Source organism: Egretta garzetta, unplaced genomic scaffold (assembly GCF_000687185.1).
Source record: "Egretta garzetta isolate BGI_Z169 unplaced genomic scaffold, ASM68718v1 scaffold1, whole genome shotgun sequence".
Taxonomy (NCBI): Eukaryota; Metazoa; Chordata; class Aves; order Pelecaniformes; family Ardeidae; genus Egretta; species Egretta garzetta.
The window spans coordinates 1952850-1971777 of NW_009258542.1; the positions used below are offsets into that span (position 1 = coordinate 1952850).

An 18928-nucleotide genomic window follows, 5' to 3' on the forward strand; every position below is an offset into this window, starting at 1 on the left:
CGGCACTCTTTCCAGTGGGAGCAATGATTCATTGAGGTCTTATGCTCTTAAAGAAGTGTTCGTACAATATGCATTTGGTTGGCTGGCCGGGTACATTTAAGGAGCAAAGCATTAAGTATCTGTTACTGTATGTGGAGAAGTTTAGCACTCTTGGTGTTTCTGCAACAGCTTCTCGCTGCAGCGAGAACAGTCCCTCTGGTAAGGCTGTTGTGTAAGTGCTCATCGGTGAGGAACATGTGGCCTTAGGATCCCTGTGCTGGTGGCACTTGAGGGAGCCTGATGAGCCAGGGCAGGACGCTTGATGCCCTGGGCTGTCTTACAGCCCTGGCTCAGGGTTGTGGGAGCTGCCTGCTGGGCTCCTGCATGGGGGAATTCTCGTAGCTCAGGGCTGAACCAAGCTCAGTGGCTCTGCTCAAGCCTTCTCAGACTGTTGCAGAGGAATGTCGTTATTCTCCCTTAAATAGAGAGATCCCAAATTTACCTGCCCAGCATGATGTCTTTGTCATTTGAAGGTGCTGTTGAAAAAAAGCCATGAACGTAGGCAGTATTTGTCCTACACAGCCATGTTATCTGGCATTTCTGTGCAACTAAGTTCTTCTGTTCTCTGTTTGAATAAAACTCATTATAAACATTTGTCTCAATTTAGTTATTGAGGTAGGAGGTGCTAATGTCCCTTCTGCCTCTCTTACCCTCTTTGTTAGCAGATGATTTAGCTGTGGTGGGGTGGGCATGCATACGTGCCTGCACACATGCTCATGCTGTCCAAGAATATGATTATAACATTATGCTCAGCCTCCTGTAATTCATAATTTGTGCTGGTTTTCCAAGCAACAGCTGTGAAGAGAACGTGTACAAACAATTTGAAAGCCCTGCAGCCAGGTGTCCTGCTTGTTCAAGCAAGAGCTGATTTCTCTGTTTACTGAGGTTTCTGTTTATTGACTCAAGTAAATCTGAGTAAGATGGCAAAGCTGTTAAAGACTTGCTATAAAGACAAGCTGCTAGCTGTAGTAAGTATTCTTCTTGGCAGATATCCTCAGCCATGAGAGAACATGGTGGGGGGGGAGGTGCAGGGTGGAGAATGTAGAGTTGTTGTTTTAACTGGAAAATTCCCTTGTAATTGTTTTGCCAGGCTTTGTGTAGTGCATCCAGAAACCACTCCATGAAATGATGACAGGCTATGCAGATGGACAGCTGTGGCTTAATATAGCCAAATTAATGTACTTCCCAAGTGCTCTTGACTTGCTGTGCTTTCTGCTACATCACTTATTGTGGCTTTTAGTATTGGCAGACCTCTGCATGGTACTATTCATTCAGTTTTACTCAATTCTCAGATTACCCATGTACTAGTTCTGAACTAACTTAAACAAGCAGTTTGGGAATATGCGGTTTGCAGGGGGGGTGAGAAACAGAAGAGGGAAAAGAGAAAACTTATTATGATGCTGTGAGACATTTTCCTGCTTACTCATGCTTGCAAACTGTTGTGGTAGGTGTTTCTGATTCTTCATTTCATCTTTTAAAGTAATCAAAAGCATAATTAAAAAGCAATCATCTTGCCAAGTGATGATGCATAGCCAAGAACAGAGCTATTTCTAATGTTCTTAGTGATGGTAGTATCGCTGATGGTGTTTGGTGTTCATGTCCATGGCACTGGTGAGTCCAGCTGAGGGTGGGAGCTTCTTATCATGCTGTGGGCTTGAAAAACCCAGAAGGAAAGGGAGATATTCACCTTTTGCCTTCCATCTCGCGTTGGGCAGGCAGGTATGTGGGGCCCAAGGGAACAATGAGCTAGAGTTGTTCCAGAACTAGCTGCTTTTAATACCTTCCCACTTGCTGCATTGCATGAAATTTTAGGATATTCCATGTATTTTCCCTTCTCCCCTCCATCCCCCTTTCTCATCAGATTTAAGTGATTCCATTTTGCCCCAAATAACTGCATGTTTAGTGTATTTGGAATAAGAGTGGGCTGCAAGTGGTCACTTCCAGCCACCAGTTTACCCAGTTAACAATGGGTAGGAAAAAGAATAATTGCTTCTTGGATTAAGGTGAACAGTTGTCATCTTCTTTTTGCCATTGTGTGCATGGATGTAACGAGAGCTCAGTGTTTGAGCAGCAGGGCTTGTGGTGAGAGCTGGCTGGGGTGGCTGTTCCTGCTCAGTGAGCTGTGGGCTGATCCAGTGCAGGCTCCTCATAAATTCCTTGGAAGAGGTGGTCCTGGCCATCAGATCCACCGGGAGAATTACAGCTCCCAGGAGGCTCTTCTGTAGGGACCTTCCATCCCTTATTTCACTTGTCTGCCTGTCTGCTCAGACTGGCCTTCCCTTCCATGCCCTCAGAGGGCTATGCTCTTGAAAGTGGAACAGCCTGCTTTCAGCCTCCATCTCGAGGGGCTGGGTTTCTAAGCTGGCACAGCCTTTGAAATACAGAAGTCATAAGGGCTGTGCCCAGAGGGTTGATGCATCTTGAATAACCAGAGCTGGAAATTTCACTTTCAACTTTTCCAACCATTGCTGCCACTTCCACGCTACAAAATGCTATATTTCTCTATTTGGCTTTCTTACTGTTTGTCTTTCTAGACAGTTTTTATATAACTGAGTTTCACAGCATGATACAAATCTGACCATTTAATTTAGACTGTTATTATTGGAATATAAGGCAACTTTGTATACTCTCCTATTTTTCCAGCTATAGTTATGCATGACGTGGAAAGCATTGAGCTGCCATTGCAGAAGATCCTGTTCTTGCTGTCTCTGGACAAATATATTGCTTCTATTACTTCTGTCATGTGGGCCTTCCATGGACTGCAGTGTCTTCCATGTCAATCCCAGAGATACTTGGGATACACCAGATAGCATTTGAGACTGTTAAGTAACAGCTCTTGTGGCTAAAGACTACTTTTTCTTCAAGCGTTACTGATTAGAATTCAGTTTTTCGAGGACTGAAATAATTTTCATGAGGGTGAAATGACTAAAGATGAAGATCAGTACTTTGTTTTTTTTTTTCCTCACAAGTAAGCTCCTTATTTTTACTCTTCCTTTTCCTTTTAATTTATTATAGGTTTGAGCTGTCTGGAAGATGAAGCCCTGGCTGCAGTTGGTGTTCTTTACCTGTATTTTTCTGATCTGGCACACGGAAGCGGAGTTCTTCACCTCCATAGGTATGGAAAGAACCAGTGCATGATGTGATGTAGTTAACGTGATTGCCAAAACTGTTAAAGTTTACAGTTGAAGCATATGGCTTTTTTCATATGTCCCTGTCAAACACTGTCTGCAATAGGAAAAGCTACTCTTCTGCATGCTTGATGCTATTCCGCGTTGCAAGTCTTGCATCAGGGCAATCTGTTTGCAGTTGGGTAACTTATAAACATGATACAAGTTTCTCTGGGGACTGTCAGTAAAATAAGACAGTGCCTATGTTTTATTAAGAACTGTGTACCTGTTGCTGTGTTGAACACAGCACAAACCTTATGGTAAAAAGCTTAGTCCTGAATTTGATTTATGCAAAGTCATAATTAGGTGAAATACATTGTTTCACAGAATCTGAAATTTCCTGTCTTCTCAAAAAACTGGAGTTAGGTGTCAGAAGGAAAAATTAATATCCACCCTACCTTATGTGTGTTTTGTAAGACCTAAGTAAATCCTGAAGAATTCATTGTCATAAAAATCAATCTATTTTCAGGATTTATAACAACTTAGTTCTTGTGTTCTAATATTTGTGATATAGCCATGTATTACTGTGGTAGAGCCTAAAAATAAGCACAAACTGAGTTTTCTGCTGTGACTTGGTCTAATGTTTTTCTGTGGAAGAGTGTGGGGAATTTACCCCCATGAGGGTAATAGACATTGATTAACTACAGCTGGCTGTTCTCCAGAACATGCTTTGAGCTCAGTGGAGCTATGCTTCTGAATGCTAGAACTCCAGACTCCTGGTGGTTTATTTTGCACGACTGTGCAGAACTGCTCAGCCAGAGCAAGGCAGAGTGGTGCTTCGCTACCAATGCCCTGCACGTGCTCCTGTCCTCTGGACTTGGCTAAGCAGTATTTAAAACTACATGTGTATTATTTGGTGTTCTATTTTTTTTTCTCCCCAAGTTAAGTAGCTTTTTGTACAAAGTTACTGTGAAGGATCACTTCTTTACACTTACCTATTCCTGAACCTTGTGTAACTCTGAAAGTAGCACAGCCTGCTGACTTCCATCTGCTTAATCATGCCTCATTAATAATTACTGTGGAATGCTGAAACTAAGGCTGTGGCTGCATTTATAAATCTCATCTGGTCTTTCAGTGTTTGGTCTTTGAAAAGCAAAGTTTGTCATGGCAATTAAGATTGACACGCTAGCAATTTCCACTAATGCTAATCAGGAGAGAGTGTGTGTGTGTGTGTCAGTCTATAAACATTAGTCTGAAATTCCTCTGTATTTAATGTTAGGTTGTGTTTCCACAGTTACCCATATTGAAAAGCTGTAATTTTAAGTGATGCCAATGGTTAGATGAATAATTTATTAGTGTGATCTAACCTGTATCCATATGTGGAACAGATGCTTTGGCAACTATTTGCATCTTTTGTTGCTTTGACTCAATAGCCATATTAATGTCAAACCTTCCTTTTGGTTGTCTTGCACACAACTGTAATACTGAAAGTAATTCAGAGGCAGTGGAAGGGTCACAGCAAAGCTACATGAGCCACTGAAGTTGGGATTTTAAAAGCCCCTTGAAGCATTTGAATGCCAGACCTGTATGTATAATAGCTTTTGTGGTTTACAGGCATTGCAGTGTATGCCCTTAATTTGTCTGTTCTTTGTGGTGGTTTTAATAGCCCTAGAGCATCTAAGGTCTGTCCTCTTTTGGAAATTGTTACTTTTTTTAGGTCTGATTAACATTTGCTCATACTCTGTTTTTAGGTCAAATGACAGACCTGATTTATGCGGAGAAAGACTTAGTACAGTCTTTAAAGGAATATATCCGAGCAGAAGAGAACAAGCTCTCTCAGATTAAAAGGTAGGGGGAGAAGTTTGGATAAGGAAGGGTGGCAAAATGGCTCATCTGTGTTCAGTTACACCACACCTCTCTGTCACCACTCATTGCTGCTAGATTTTGTTAGTATTTCCTCAGTAGATAATCACAGTGAGACCATAGTCAGTACCTATAAACCTGCAGAGAGGGGGCCCTGCTTCAGGTATCATTTAGACTTTGCTTGTTGAGAAACTGTCTGGGCCATTCTCACTTTTTTCCCTGTCCTTGTACCATCACAGTGCTCCTGAGGAGAAGATGCTACTCATGTCAGAGTAGCCTTGTCCATGTGAGTTAGGTACCTCTGGGTGCCAGTGCTCTGTGCTACCTGGTGTTTCATGGCTTCAGCACTGCTTACGACAGCCAAGTGTGCCAGCTGCATTGTTTAGTGGAGCACACGCTGGATCCCTGGCTCCCTTCCCGTGTTGGCTTTGCTCTCAGGGACAGCTCTCCTGCCTTGTTCTCTTCAGCACATCTTGGACATTATTCTGTGTGCTTAGATCACTTGAAAGGCTCTTGCTGACAACTGGTATTTTCTGTGTCCCTTAGGAAGACTGTTAATACTTGCCTAGCTGAAAGTAATACCTAATAGATTATTCTAGTGTCACACCCTAAATGAGGTCCAGGTTCAGAAGAGCCGAGTCCTCTAAATGGACCCATGCTTTCCAAAGAATTTCTAAACTCCAGCCTATATGTGGCAGTTTGATCTCCCTTTTGGGGGGTGTAGGGTGGGGACAGGGCTATAGAGTGAGTGAAATTATAGAAATTCCTTGTCATTTGTGTACACAAATGTTCATTTCTTGAAAAGCTGCCCTTTTGAGGAAAAGCAATCTCCTCTTTGAGTATTGTTAAAGAGAATGTCAGTTCAATCTATGTATAAACTGGCCCTATTTCAAAAAAAGACTTCTTTTTTTATGGACTGACATGCAAGTGCTTTTTTAATGTGTTAGATTTTCAGTTGACTTGTATTTTGGTGTATTTGTAAGCAAGAGTATTCTACCACTGTGCCAATATTTGACCTCTTGCACCCTGCTAGCATATGAGGCATGTGCTTTGTAGCAGAGGTGCTAAATTTTATCATTTGAATATAGTAAGACTTTTCACTATTTTGTCTGTTGGTTCCAGAGCTATGTTTATGATTCAAAAGCACATTGTGATGTGAATAAAGAGACTAAACTTGACAGTATTTACTCCTTTGCAAAATAAATATTGAATTAGTGAAAGTCTAAATTGAAAAGAGTGCAGGTGAGACTGATCTTAATATATGTTGCTAATGTGATATCCCTGCAAAGGATCTCTGGAAAAACCATCTTACTTTTGTTCTGCTGCAACATCATAGTATAGAGAAGAAGCCAGGTAGCCTGACAATATTTACCTGTGTTTATTTAAAATTGTGTGTAACCATAGCTGTCTCATGGCTTACCGAGTTTGACATTACAGGCTTAAAGGGGATTTCTTGTGTTCAGTTGTTAGCTTATCTCAGCAGAGTGTTTTCTTCCTACTGAGTAATGAGAGGAACACACAGCTGGGCCAGGTGTTTGTGTTAAGGGATAATACAAAGGGCAACAGAAGAAATTCTCACTGTAGCATCAGCAAGGTAGCTGGCAGTTCAAATGTACTATAACTGATGCTTTGAAGTGGATCAACAGTGCAATCTCGGTGACTGACAGCACTGCCACTGTACTGCCTGAGGGTTTCCAGTCTGAGAATCAGAGCTTATGGTTTACTTTCCATAAAGTTAAAAAGCTCTTGGTTTTATTTATGCTTGTATTTTTACTAAGATAAATGACACTCACAGTGACTGTGTACTATATCTCATTATTTTCTGAAGTGTAGCATGCTGGAAACTGATGGCTGAGACTCATTACAAATGAGATGCATGCCCACTGTAGTAAGGTTTAAAATAGTGGGCAAGGAAACAAATTCCTTTTAAAAGAAAGGCTGCTGTAATTAAAAAAATCAGTTGTAATTCACTTTATCCTTGTGAAGTTGAAAGCTGGTTATGATGGCGAAAGCAGCAATAAATTGATTCTAGCTGTGTAATTAGGATGACTTAAGAAGGAAGACATGCATTCATGAATTGTTCTCGGACTGAGGCACACACTTCTCATTCCAGCTGGGCTGAAAAAATGGATGTACTGACTAGCAAATCAGCCTCTGATCCAGAAGGGTATCTGGCACATCCTGTAAATGCATATAAGCTGGTGAAGCGTTTAAATACCGACTGGCTGGAATTGGAAAACCTGGTTCTTCAGGATACAACACATGGTAAGGAGTTACAGGGGCAAAGACACCAGCAGGAGGTAGCTTTACAACACAGTTGCTTCTCTTCTTCCTATTCTGGAAAGCTGCAAACTCAGCTGTGGTTTAAATATTATTGCCAAGTTTGTTTGAAACTTAAACTAATGACTGGCCTCTCCTTTACTGGTTACCCAAACAAGTGAAACCTGTGACTGAAACGCATCTGTCAAGACTCAAAGAAACTGTTATCTCTCTCGGGCCTGTTTGTGTTTTGCTTGGCTTGTGCTGTTTGGGGCAAAGGGAGAACAGGATATATTGAAGTGCTCAGCCGTGGTGGCAACTATTGTTTTACGCCTAGTCTTGAGCTTTTTGTTCCTTTTTATGAAAAGACTTACTCGTCTGCTTTCCCAGTCTGCTGCTTCTCTTGGCAATCATTGTTTCTTTGGCCATGTTCATCGGTTGGTAAGATTGAAGAATCAAACTGACCCATCCTGAACTGGTGAAAGAATTCCTATCAGCCCCAACATTAACAGTCGGCAGATGTTGTGGTCAGCCTGATAACAGGATAACATACAATTATTATCTGTAAACCTATCCTATATCAAATGTTTTCAGCACTAATCTTTGCTTCTGCATCATATTGTCAAAGTGTCTGCCTGAATTTGCTTCCATAGCTTTTCTAAATGTAGGTTTATTTTTACTGGACTGCTTAAAAGTAAGGGAGAAGCAGCTATGTTTTTCAGACAGAACACTGCATGTTTTCCCTTTCTACTCTGCATATGCTAAAGTTTAGGTACTTGAAAGTATTTTTTCCAGCCAAGATTTTTTTATTGCCTTTTGGAATAGTCATCCTAGATGGAAATTAAATACTCAATTCTATTGAGTACTGCTGTCACTAATTCTTTTTCTAGAGGCTTCCTTTTCCAGTTTGGCTTGCTGTATGACTAGAAATGGCTGGGTTGTTTTCCTTCAGCTGATTGCCCCCACATCTGCCCAACCAACCTGCTGTACAGCCTTGATATATTTATATAGTGCATTTAATCTTATTTCTAAATGTCACCTGGTTTTACTTGTCAGGTTTAAAAGCCTCTTACTGAGTAAGGCCTTACCCTTACTTAGGGAATCCCAGATCAGGGTCTCTGTCCCTTGAGCTGAGATTTGAAAAGCTTTCATGGTTTTATAGATTGGAGCACAGAGTCTGAAATGATTTTCAAGTGCTATGCTCTGCAGCTGACTCTGGATGTTGCAAGAGGGCTACAAAAATGATCCAAGGGCTGGAGCACCTCTCTTAAGAGGCCAGGCTGAGAGAGTTGGGGTTGTTCAGCCTGGAGAAAAGAAGGCTGCGGGGAGACCTGATTACAGCCTAAAGGGGGCCCTATAGGAAAGAGGGGGAAAATCTTTTTAGTAGGGCCAGCTGTGTCAGGACAAGGGGTAATGGTTTTAAACTAAACCAGGGTAGGGTTAGACTAGATATAAGGAAGAAATTCTTTACAGTGAATGTGGTGGAACACTGGAACAGGTTGCCCAGAGAGGGGGTGGAGGCCCCATCCCTGGAAGCATTCCAGGCCAGGTTGGACGGGGCTCTGAGCAACCTGATGTGGTTAAAGGTGTCCCTGCTCACTGCAGAGGTTGGGCTGGGTGACCTCTAGGGGTCCCTTCCAGCCCAAAACATTCTATGATAAGAGAACTGATGAAAGCTGTTAAGTTTTCATGCTAGAAGGAAACATTGCAGGAAAATGAAGATCATTAGATTCATGTTATACTTCAGTAATTGTGTGGCACAAAAAAAGAGAGGTTTAGTTATTAATCCTCTCTCTCTTGCTCATGAGCTGCATTTCTTAAAATAAGACAGAAAACAATGGTTTTGTAACTTGAGAGCCTAATAAGAGGCTTTAAGCCTGGATTATTTGAATCTCAATTCTCAAAACGAAGCAGATGTTTCCTCTTCTGTGTTAATTTAGCACTGATATTTATTCAAACTCTGGAATTAACGTATTTCCCTTTTCCTGCAAAGGCTTTATTGCAAATCTTACTATTCAGCGTCAGTTTTTTCCAACTGAAGAAGATGAGACTGGAGCTGCGAAGGCTCTGATGCGCCTGCAGGACACATACAAACTGGATCCTGAAACTCTCTCTCGAGGAAACTTACCAGGTGAGCACAGAATGGCAGGGGTTGGAAGGGCCCTCGGGAGATCGTCTAGTCCAACCCTCCTGCTAAAGCAGGTTCACCTAGAGCATGTTACACAGGACATCATCCAGGTGGGCTTTGAATATCTCCAGAGAACGCAGAGGTGGTTTCTGCTTTAAAAGAAGGGAAGCGGTAATGTCCTTAAAAAATGGCTTTTGGAGAGAGTTTAAGTTGTGAGGAAGAATCATGGTGCTGAAAGTCCATGTGGCTTGAGGATGTGTCTACTTCAACGCTTTGAGAAGAACCTTGAGGTTGTTCCCACCTGAGCCGAGGTGCTGTGGTCTGCAGTGAGCAGCTCAACCAGCAGCATTTTTTTGAATTAGTATTGCTTTAAAAGAAAATGTGGGTTTTTTTTTTTATAATCACTATACTGAAACAACAAATACTTTCTTGTGCTGGTTACTGTGTAAGCAAATACCGTGGGTACTTCCTGTCCCCAATAACTGAAGGAGCTGTTCCATAATTCATTGCTCTGATGGCTCTTCCAAAGCTTGGCTCTGTTCTTGTTTGCTGTGTTTTTCCAGTGAGGCTTTGGTTGAATCAGTTAGCTTCTGTTCTTTCTGTGAAATGGGGACTAACTTTTTTTGCCACAGAGGTGTTTTGGGAAGTACATAGATATATTGGAATGCTTTGGTGTTTTGGTAGCTGAGTCCTGATAAATGTTTGTTTGCTGCTGCTTATGAGATTTACTGAAACAGGTTATGGTAGGTAGTAACATGCCATTTACAAACAGAATAGGCTTTGTTAGAGTGTGGGTAGGAGAGTTGACAAAACAGTTTGAGTTATTATAATGTAGGTTGTTAACAATTGATTTAAAATTAAATCTTATCTGTGCATCTGCTGAGCTGGAGCAACCGGAAATCAGTGCACAGCTACAGTCAAATAAATACCCAGTTTGTCTAAATAACAATCAGCTTGCTTATGCACAAATGCATGTCTCCAGTAAAGAGCAAACAAGCGAGCCCTGCATATAGTCAGGCTTTTCTGATCATGTAACAGTGTTAATTTGTAGGTTCAGTAAAATCTGAGCTGTTAGTCTATTGTATTTGCTGTTGTACACAAAGGTAGAGCAGACTAACACTGTAATTTCTGTTAAACTTGTCTTGGCTTCCAAAGGAATTAATACCACAGAATTATGATAGAATGGAATCTTTAATTCTGAAGGTGATCAGTTTGGTACAGAACCTAAAATATTGTCAAAGCACTGTCTTTTAGAAGCCTTTTTGGATAAGTGTGTATTTACAGATGTTCCTCAATGTGCCCCATATATTTGAAAGCAAAGATTGCTTAAAGCTGCCTTTTTGTTTTTTAGGAACAAAATATAGATCCTCTTTGACAGTAGGCGACTGCTTTGGTATGGGGAAGACTGCTTATAACGATGGAGACTACTATCACACAGTACTCTGGATGGAACAAGCCTTGAAACAACACGATGAGGGGGAGGAAACAACAGTCAGCAAAGTGGAGATCCTAGATTATCTCAGCTATGCTGTTTTCCAGTTTGGGGATTTACACAGAGCCATGGAGCTTACCAGACGTCTGATATCCCTTGGTAAGAACAAGAAACGCTGTTCTAGTGTTGCCAGCAACAGCCAAGAACAGTCATGGCCCATACATATTGGTGAGCTGACTGGAGGAATATCCTGCCGGATAACTTTGCAATAAAGATAGGTGAAAAAAAAAACCAGTCTACTTGTAGCATGTTAAAGATATATGAAGTATCTTCTAGTGTTAAGCTGTTATTACCCAAAGGCTGCAGTACCTGTGTGCTTTGTTTCAGTGTACTGAGATGTTAGGTTTGGTAATGGTTAAAGCCTGGGTTGTTTTGAGTGGAGAGCAAGGCTACCACAGACTTAGGCAGAGTGGTGGATCTTTGTAAAGTCCTGCTGACCTCACATATTCCTGTTTATTCCTCAGTGTAGGTACTGTTTGATGCCAGAACAATACTTTGTCTGAGATCTTAAAGCATTTATTTTTAAATATTCAGAACAGATTGAGTTTCATAAAGCCTCTGTTTCTCTGGGTTTCTAGCTTTCCCTTGAGTAAGCAAATAAGCATTGCTTCCTATACAACTCTGCCTCCTGCATAGGAAAGATTTATCCTCTGCAATTAGAATTAACATCTACTGTGTTATGTATTTGTATGTTTTTAATCAGCTGTGGTTCTTAATTTGGATGTTAGCTGTATCCTGGGAGTGGGTGAAACCTTTCTATTGAAAAATATGTATCAGTCTCATTTCTGCAGGCACTGGAATTCATAGATTAAAATTTACAAGAACGTGAATATGTATTGAATCTAGCTCCCTCTGCACTAATAGGGTTTAGCACTGATAGAATGCAAATCCTTATCAGCACCAAACAGTGGAACAGACTTGGCAGTCCCCTCTGGGAGCAGCAGCTTCCGCTGCTCAGGGCTCAACTTCCTTATCTGGCCACTATTAGCCCATGCTCTAATGAGTGGTTACTTCTGTGGCCGCCTGGGTTAGCTAAATAAGATAAACACAAGAAGCTTGGGAAGGTCAGAAGGGAAAGAAACTGTTCTAGGTGCAACATCTAGAGGTGGATGCGGTAGGTGGGCTGTCAAGTGGTAACACATACCTCCAAGTTCTGCTGACTTTGGAGGAAGTCTTTGGGACTGGAGTCTGTGGCTGGGACTCCACCACAGTCCTTGGTTAAAGCATGCTTGTGCGATGTGGATGAAAAGCATGGTGGAGAGGAGGGGTGCAACAAGTAGGCTAGCTTGATCTCTGCTGATAAGCTCTAGGACCTGCTTATCTTGGGTAGAACTGGGTAGAAAAGTTGAAAGAAAAGGAGGGATTTGAAGGGCAAAAACTCCTAATTTTTTTTTTTTCTGAAATACAAGTTTTGTGATGAGTCCTTCCAGAAATGATTCTTTCACAGTCTATGCCCATCTTCCCTCTGCAAATACAGAAGTTTCCCAGTGCTGGTTTTCAGTGCAGACTGGAGCCAATGCCTTTGATTGCTTTAGGATGGGGAGAATTATTGCTGTCTTGATACAAAGACTTGTGTGTTAAAAGTTCCTGAGATTGAATGAATCACTGGTCCTGTCTGTTTTTCTCCCAATGAAGACAGTACACATGAGAGAGCAGGCAGTAATCTGAGATACTTTGAGAAGCTGCTGGAGAAGGAGAGAGAAGAGAAGGAGAAAGAAAAATCAAATAAGACTGTGATGACGACAGAACCTGTGGTGCAAAGTGGTGCCTATGAGAGGCCTCTTGACTACTTGCCAGAGCGTGATATCTATGAGGCCCTTTGCAGAGGTGAAGGGGTAAAAATGGTAAGAGAAATGCAAGAATTTCCTGACTATGCTGCCTTTGCATAAGGGTGATCAAGCTTGGTGGGACATGTTAAGTTTTTCCTTCTGTGAAGCTTTTTTTAAGAAAAAATTGAATGTATTTCTGTCCAGGCTGAGCTTTGTACCTTATGTCTTGGCTTCTCTATCTTTAGCTGTTAATCCTAGACAGAAAAACAGCTCTCAACTGTACTTCTTAAAGGGTGTTGAAAATTGATTCTCCTCAGTCTGTCTACTTGGCCATTTCAGAGGCTGGCTGTACAGATACTAGGAGGCTTTTTCCCCTGAGAGCTCATTATGCTTTGCCATGCTTAACAGAATCGCATTATGCCTTCCCGCTTGCATCTTAAAGACGTCCTTATGGGGTGACTATTTTGACCAACCAATCTCCAGTACCTCTCAACAAACATGGCTTTAATTCTCTGTGCAAGGAAAGGAATCAATTATTTCATCTACATAGTCCTAATTAGAAGAACCAGACTTTTTTTACAGCTTGCTGTTTGTTTAGTTATTTGCTTAATCTGTAACTGATTATGATTTAATTCTCCTAAAGGTTAGTGTTTCAGATGTTGCTCAGTGGTCTCCTAAGTGGCGTATGTTGTTTTTTTTATTTGCAGTAAATTTCAGAATCACTCAGGCTTACCTCTTAAATTTGTTAGTCAGCTGATGGCTTTTACAGTGTTTGTGGAATGAAGCTCACTTTCTTTTTATGTCTTGCCTGTTTTAAGTTCGTGAAAAGTCATTGAGCAAACAGTGTTTTGTTTGGTGTTCTGTTTCAGACACCTCGAAGACAGAAAAGGCTGTTTTGTAGGTACCATGATGGAAACAGAAATCCTAATCTGCTCATAGCACCCTTTAAGGAAGAAGATGAATGGGATAGCCCTCATATTGTACGATACTATGATGTCATGTCTGATGAAGAAATTGAGAAAATTAAACAACTAGCTAAGCCAAGGGTAAGCTTCCCTTCTTCCATCTCACTGATGGCTGTTAATTCCATGTTGTAATCTCTATTAGCAAAGGATTTGAAAGATCTGGTTTCATACTACAGATGATACGCTGCAGCTGTGAGCCTAAGGGGGATGATTTCAAAACTGCCTGGTGATGTAGGACTGTAAAGCCCAGGCTCCTGAAGGTATTTATGCATTGTTGCACTTAATCATGCAGGGTTCTCAGTAAAGGGCTTTAAAAGCCTTTTGGGAAACTGGGGCTTAGACCTGAAAAGGCATATGACTGGCTTACAGTGGTAGAGTAGGTGTCCAATATGCCTTAAGTCTGCCTCTTGAAATGGAGCCAAACTTCAAATCAAGATTTTAAAAAGCCCAAATCCCAGCAGAAGTGGGAAGAAACAATGGTTTGTGGGTTTTCTGTGTTGTGATAGAAGAACATCTAGGGGTTTGGTTTTCTGCTTTAGGTAACCTGGAATCCACTGCTGCTGTGTTAAACTGTACTCTAGACCTGCACAGAAGCAGGCACTTTAGATGCCATGATGCATCCACGAGTGGAACTGTGGCGTTCTCCTGGAGCCACACAGAGCTCACTGTGAATAATGTGATACAGTTAACACAGTGGAGAAATCATTTGTGCTCATAAGTAATTCCCAGTCTGGTACTTAAAAGGATGGAATACTTGTAAGGATGAACGCACAATGCAGTCATTTTCCCAGAGCTCTTTAGATCCAACTCTTCCACCTAGGTAGCTGTCTGTTGGGCAGCAGAGCAACAGATGCGGTAGCTTCAGTGTGCTAAGTGTAGATCCAACTCAAAGTAGCAGCTTTGAGTAGGAGCCCTCATTTTAATGCAATATGTGTTATCCATGGTGTGAATTCTAGTGACTGCATACAAAAAAGAGCAGCCTACCTAATGCAAAGCTAGTGGTTATCTCATCTGATTTTCCTGGAGGTGGAATTTCCTGTCTGTTTCCTTTCTGGCAAAAAAAAAAATGTGGCAGTGTGAGGTGAGTAGTAGGGGCTACACCTCACTTTTCTCTCAGGTCTGACAAGCATGTGAAACTGAACACTTCTATTTTTATAGATGAATGGTTCATTTTAGCACTCTTCTAGCTACCGCTATGAAATGTGATACTAAAATTCCAGTCAGGAATTACCCTTCTGTATGTATTTCTAAATCTAAACATAGTTAGAAACAGATTGAGAAACTGATGCTTCCTAAGAACATTAATAATTTGGGATGTTTGTGAAGCTGGACTTCTATGACTACCAGCCAGCTGTGGGAGTGTTGGCAGAACACTCCTGTCTCGGTGAGGACTCTCACCTCCATAAATGGAGATTTTTTCCTATTACATCATACTATAAAACTTCAAGAGCTTCAGATAAAATGGAAACATTCAAATAGGGCATATCGCTTAATCTGTTATCAAATTAAGCACATTCTAAATAAGGCAGCTATTAATTTTTTATTTGGTTTTTCCCTTTTGTTCAAAGATTTATGGAAAGTCTTAAGTCTTGCTCACTGAGCTTTGCTTATATTACTACTGTCAGAGGAATTCTTCATATAATCTGTGTAGCGTAGAACTGGGATCAGTCCCTGTAAGAGCAGGTAAATATTGCAGTCTTAAGTTTCAGATGAAAGTTTTCAATTAAAAAACCAAACCACTTTCTTAACTTGTTTTTTCTAAATCTGTCTATAGCTCAGCTGCAGGAATAGCTTCAAATTCTGCAGTGCTGCTGGAAGAATGGAAAACGCAAGCCCTGTGATGAGATGGTCCTTAATAAATGTAGCTTTATTTCAGCAAGGAAATTTTAGCTGGTAACCATGGAAGCTTTCAGACAGAACTCTGAAGTAGTATGTTAGTTTTGGGCTCAGAAAGATGAGAGCTTCCTTTGTTCTGAAATGAATTTGCAAGAAATACCTACTTTTGGGTCCAAGTGCTTTAACATTTTCTGCAGTTTACACTTGCCAATATTTTTTGTTTTTTAGAGAAACAACATCTGTACGTGATTGAGAGTAGCTCTCTTCAAGTTGGTTTTCATGCTTGTCTTGCAAAATGCAATCACTTTTACTCCAATTCCAAAAAGTAGTTCCAACTTTTCAGGCAATACATCAGAGCTGACAGGGAAGGGTCAAGAAAATTCTTAACTTTATTGGTGTGGATAGCATTGGGATAGGTCTGCCATGAAAGTATGAGGATGCTTATTCCTAAAGTTCTGGATGTTACTTGCAGTACAGGCATGCCTGAACAGGCAAAGCTGTGACATGGAGGAGGACACACGAATACCTTTGAACTCAGTGCTGTAGGATTTCAGCAATACAGAATTTCAGAAGGAAAAGCCAACAGAGTGTGTCCTAAACTAAATGCAGTCTCTAAGAGGAAGGCTGGATGGAGCTTCAGACCAATCCAGTGTGTTATGATGATTTTTCAAAGCCCAGCAAATGCTGATTATAAGGCTGCTTTCTCCACCCTAAGACAGGAAGCCTCACATTTATCACTCAGTTGTACCAAGTGAAGTATAGATTATATGTCCTAAATGAAGAAGCCTGCCTACCGGGAGGAGAAGTGGTCTGTTGGCATACAGAGGAGATATGGAATAATATGAATATGATCGGGCTTATTTTAGTTCTGATTTATTTAGATCAAATGCTAGGTGCGGAAATCAAGCCAGCATATACAAGCTTGAAAATGGCAGTAGAATGAAAAGTTTGGGAAGCTAAATTATACCCTAAAAAGCTATGCTCCATTGTAGAAGAACAACATTCTGTCAGCCTGCTTCTTCTGTTATGATTTATGCAGGAGAACTCTGGAACAAAATAACAGTGAGTCAGAATTACAGGAACAGCTTTGCCAAGAACTCTTGTATAGGGACAAGACAGCTGACATGGATTGTAAAGCTGGCTGGAGACTTATTTGAGGAAAAATGAAGGAAATAATGACTGCACACGCTGAAGAAAATGCAAATAAAAAGGCTTTCTGTGACCTGTAATTAAGTGGAAGGAAGGAAGCATGATTTAAAGTGTTTGTGGTTTGCAGGAATTAAATTTAAATGTGGTCTGAGTTTACAGTCAAATCAAGGAGTGTCCCAGTTCTTGTTCTCAGCTGCAAGTATAAAACCAAAGTGACCTGTTATGTTATACTAGCAGCAGTCTGTTGTTCTGACACCACAGCAAACCTGATCCATTTTGCCAAGTTCCAAATTTTTCCTACAAGTATGGTGACGTGGCCTAATGGGGGTGATGCATTGCTCACTGTTTAAAATGTATGGGTGAACTGTGCTCTTGCAGAGTTACCTTCATAATGTAGTAACGTTATCTCAAACAGTCTCTGAATTTAGATGTTCCAGGCATCTTCCAACTGGAAAATCTGAGCGTGGTAATGTTGAGAGTTGTCCTCTTGTGGATTTGCCTGCCCCATAACTTGTAACTCATTCTGTAAAAGTTTTCACTTCTTACTTTTCATCTAAGAATAAGGTTGGGATTTTTTAGTCCACATGAGGAGCAGGCTGATTAGATTTATGGAGTATTCAGTGATTTTTCTCTTTGCCAGGAACTTGGGCTTCCTATGTTGTTAACTTTTGTTGTTCTCTCTTGCTAATATTGACTCCAGCTGTTTAAAAATACCTTCAAAACCTGTTCAGCAAGCAGTACTTGTGGATTTAATAATATCATGGCTTATGCAGTCAGTCAAACTCTTTTTCAAGGGTCAAATGCAGGTGATGGATTGCACTTGTGTTTCTCCATGTACTATTCTAGCATGAAATTGAAACAAACTCTTGGTTGGAGCTATAACTTTCATCCAGCGATATATTGAAGTCGGACAAATCAGATGTTGATTTTGGTTAAGATGAGAAATTTTTTTTCTAACCTGTAGTTGATGTGTTTCTTCCCCCTTGGGATTTTTTTGACACAGCTGGCACGAGCCACAGTACGCGATCCCAAAACCGGTGTCCTTACAGTGGCTAGCTACAGGGTATCAAAAAGGTAAGCACAGAGAAGAGTCCAGCTTTAAGGTTTTTGTGTTTAACAGCTGTCATCTGTTACCTACAGCTGGAAACTTTAAGTGCTTTGCATGTAGCAAAAGCTTGCACAAGAAATGCATGATAAATGGCTCTTTTAGCCATTTGACTGAGGGCAGAAGAATCCTTCTGCCTGGGGAAATGGGTGGTTGTGGTTGGTATTCCAAAATAACAATCTTTCTCTTACCCTAGCTCATGGTTGGAAGAAGATGACGATCCTGTTGTGGCCAAGGTGAATCAACGGATGCAGCAGATCACAGGGTTAACAGTGAAAACAGCCGAACTATTGCAGGTTGGTACAGCTGTCTTGTCAGACTTCATCCTGGTAAAATGAGCTGCTGCTCAGGGTGGTCTGGTGCTTATGCACGTATAAACACAGGCTGGCTCTTACCCAGTCTATCCAGACCAAGCACACAGAGCAGGTAAGGTGTTTATGGTGTGTGAGGCGTTCCCAGCTGCTGTAAGGACCTGGCAGGTAGATGTTTTCCCTTTGTGTACCAGGCAGAGAAGGGTGGAGATACCAAACAAATAAAGATAACTTTGTGCAGGTGCTTGTGATTTACCAGTCTGTTTTGAGGGAAATGCCTGCCTCTTATTTTCAAGTCTGCAAAAGTTGAACCTTCTTCCTCCTAGTTGCATGTTTCAAAGACCCAAATAGTTTTTATGCTCCTGCTATATTCTCATATGAAGTCTGATCTTTGTGCATTGGGGAGAGGAAGGAGACTGGGAGTGCTACAGCACTGCCGGAGTAGCTGTACCTTAGCCTGTTTACTGCTTCTCTTCCTCTGAGCTCCTTGAATTCCTGTTTTAGAGCCTGACTGAAGTGCTGGTGATTACTGGCTATCCACAGAAACCAGATAATTGTGTAGTGATCTGGGAGACATGTTAAATGCAGCCTCAGAGTAACTAAATCAGTTAAGTTATGCGATCTTTAGATAAAGTAAGCAACGTGGTGCTTTTAAGCTGCTTTGAGCTTTCTGTGTTCCTGGATGGGCATGTGTATGTAACGGGTCATACATGTGTGACAGTCTAATTCTAGGCTGTGTATCTCCTAGTTTGGATACACGTACTAGAGAAATACATGCACTTTGATCCCTCTTCAGAGGAGGGAGCAAGAGAGTGGTAAAACTATTGCTGTTCATTCATGTTAAATGCTGTGGTAGTGATAAGAGTGCTGCCATTGAAAAACATAGGGTACTGAGAAATACTCTT

At 41.1% G+C, this 18928-nt stretch overlaps 1 protein-coding gene across 1 annotated transcript in view; it reads left to right on the forward strand.

The window, feature by feature from the left end:
* P4HA2 (prolyl 4-hydroxylase subunit alpha 2) overlaps positions 1–18928 on the forward strand; it is a 29906-nt gene that overhangs the window by 4548 nt on the left and 6430 nt on the right. Inside the window, exons 2-10 of the mRNA XM_009646955.2 lie at positions 3055–3154; positions 4898–4994; positions 7123–7274; positions 9262–9399; positions 10748–10987; positions 12524–12732; positions 13527–13703; positions 17611–17681; positions 17909–18008. Coding sequence (XP_009645250.1) covers positions 3073–3154; positions 4898–4994; positions 7123–7274; positions 9262–9399; positions 10748–10987; positions 12524–12732; positions 13527–13703; positions 17611–17681; positions 17909–18008 — 1266 coding nt within the window. The 5' untranslated portion in view covers positions 3055–3072. The remainder of the gene's footprint in view (positions 1–3054; positions 3155–4897; positions 4995–7122; positions 7275–9261; positions 9400–10747; positions 10988–12523; positions 12733–13526; positions 13704–17610; positions 17682–17908; positions 18009–18928) is intronic.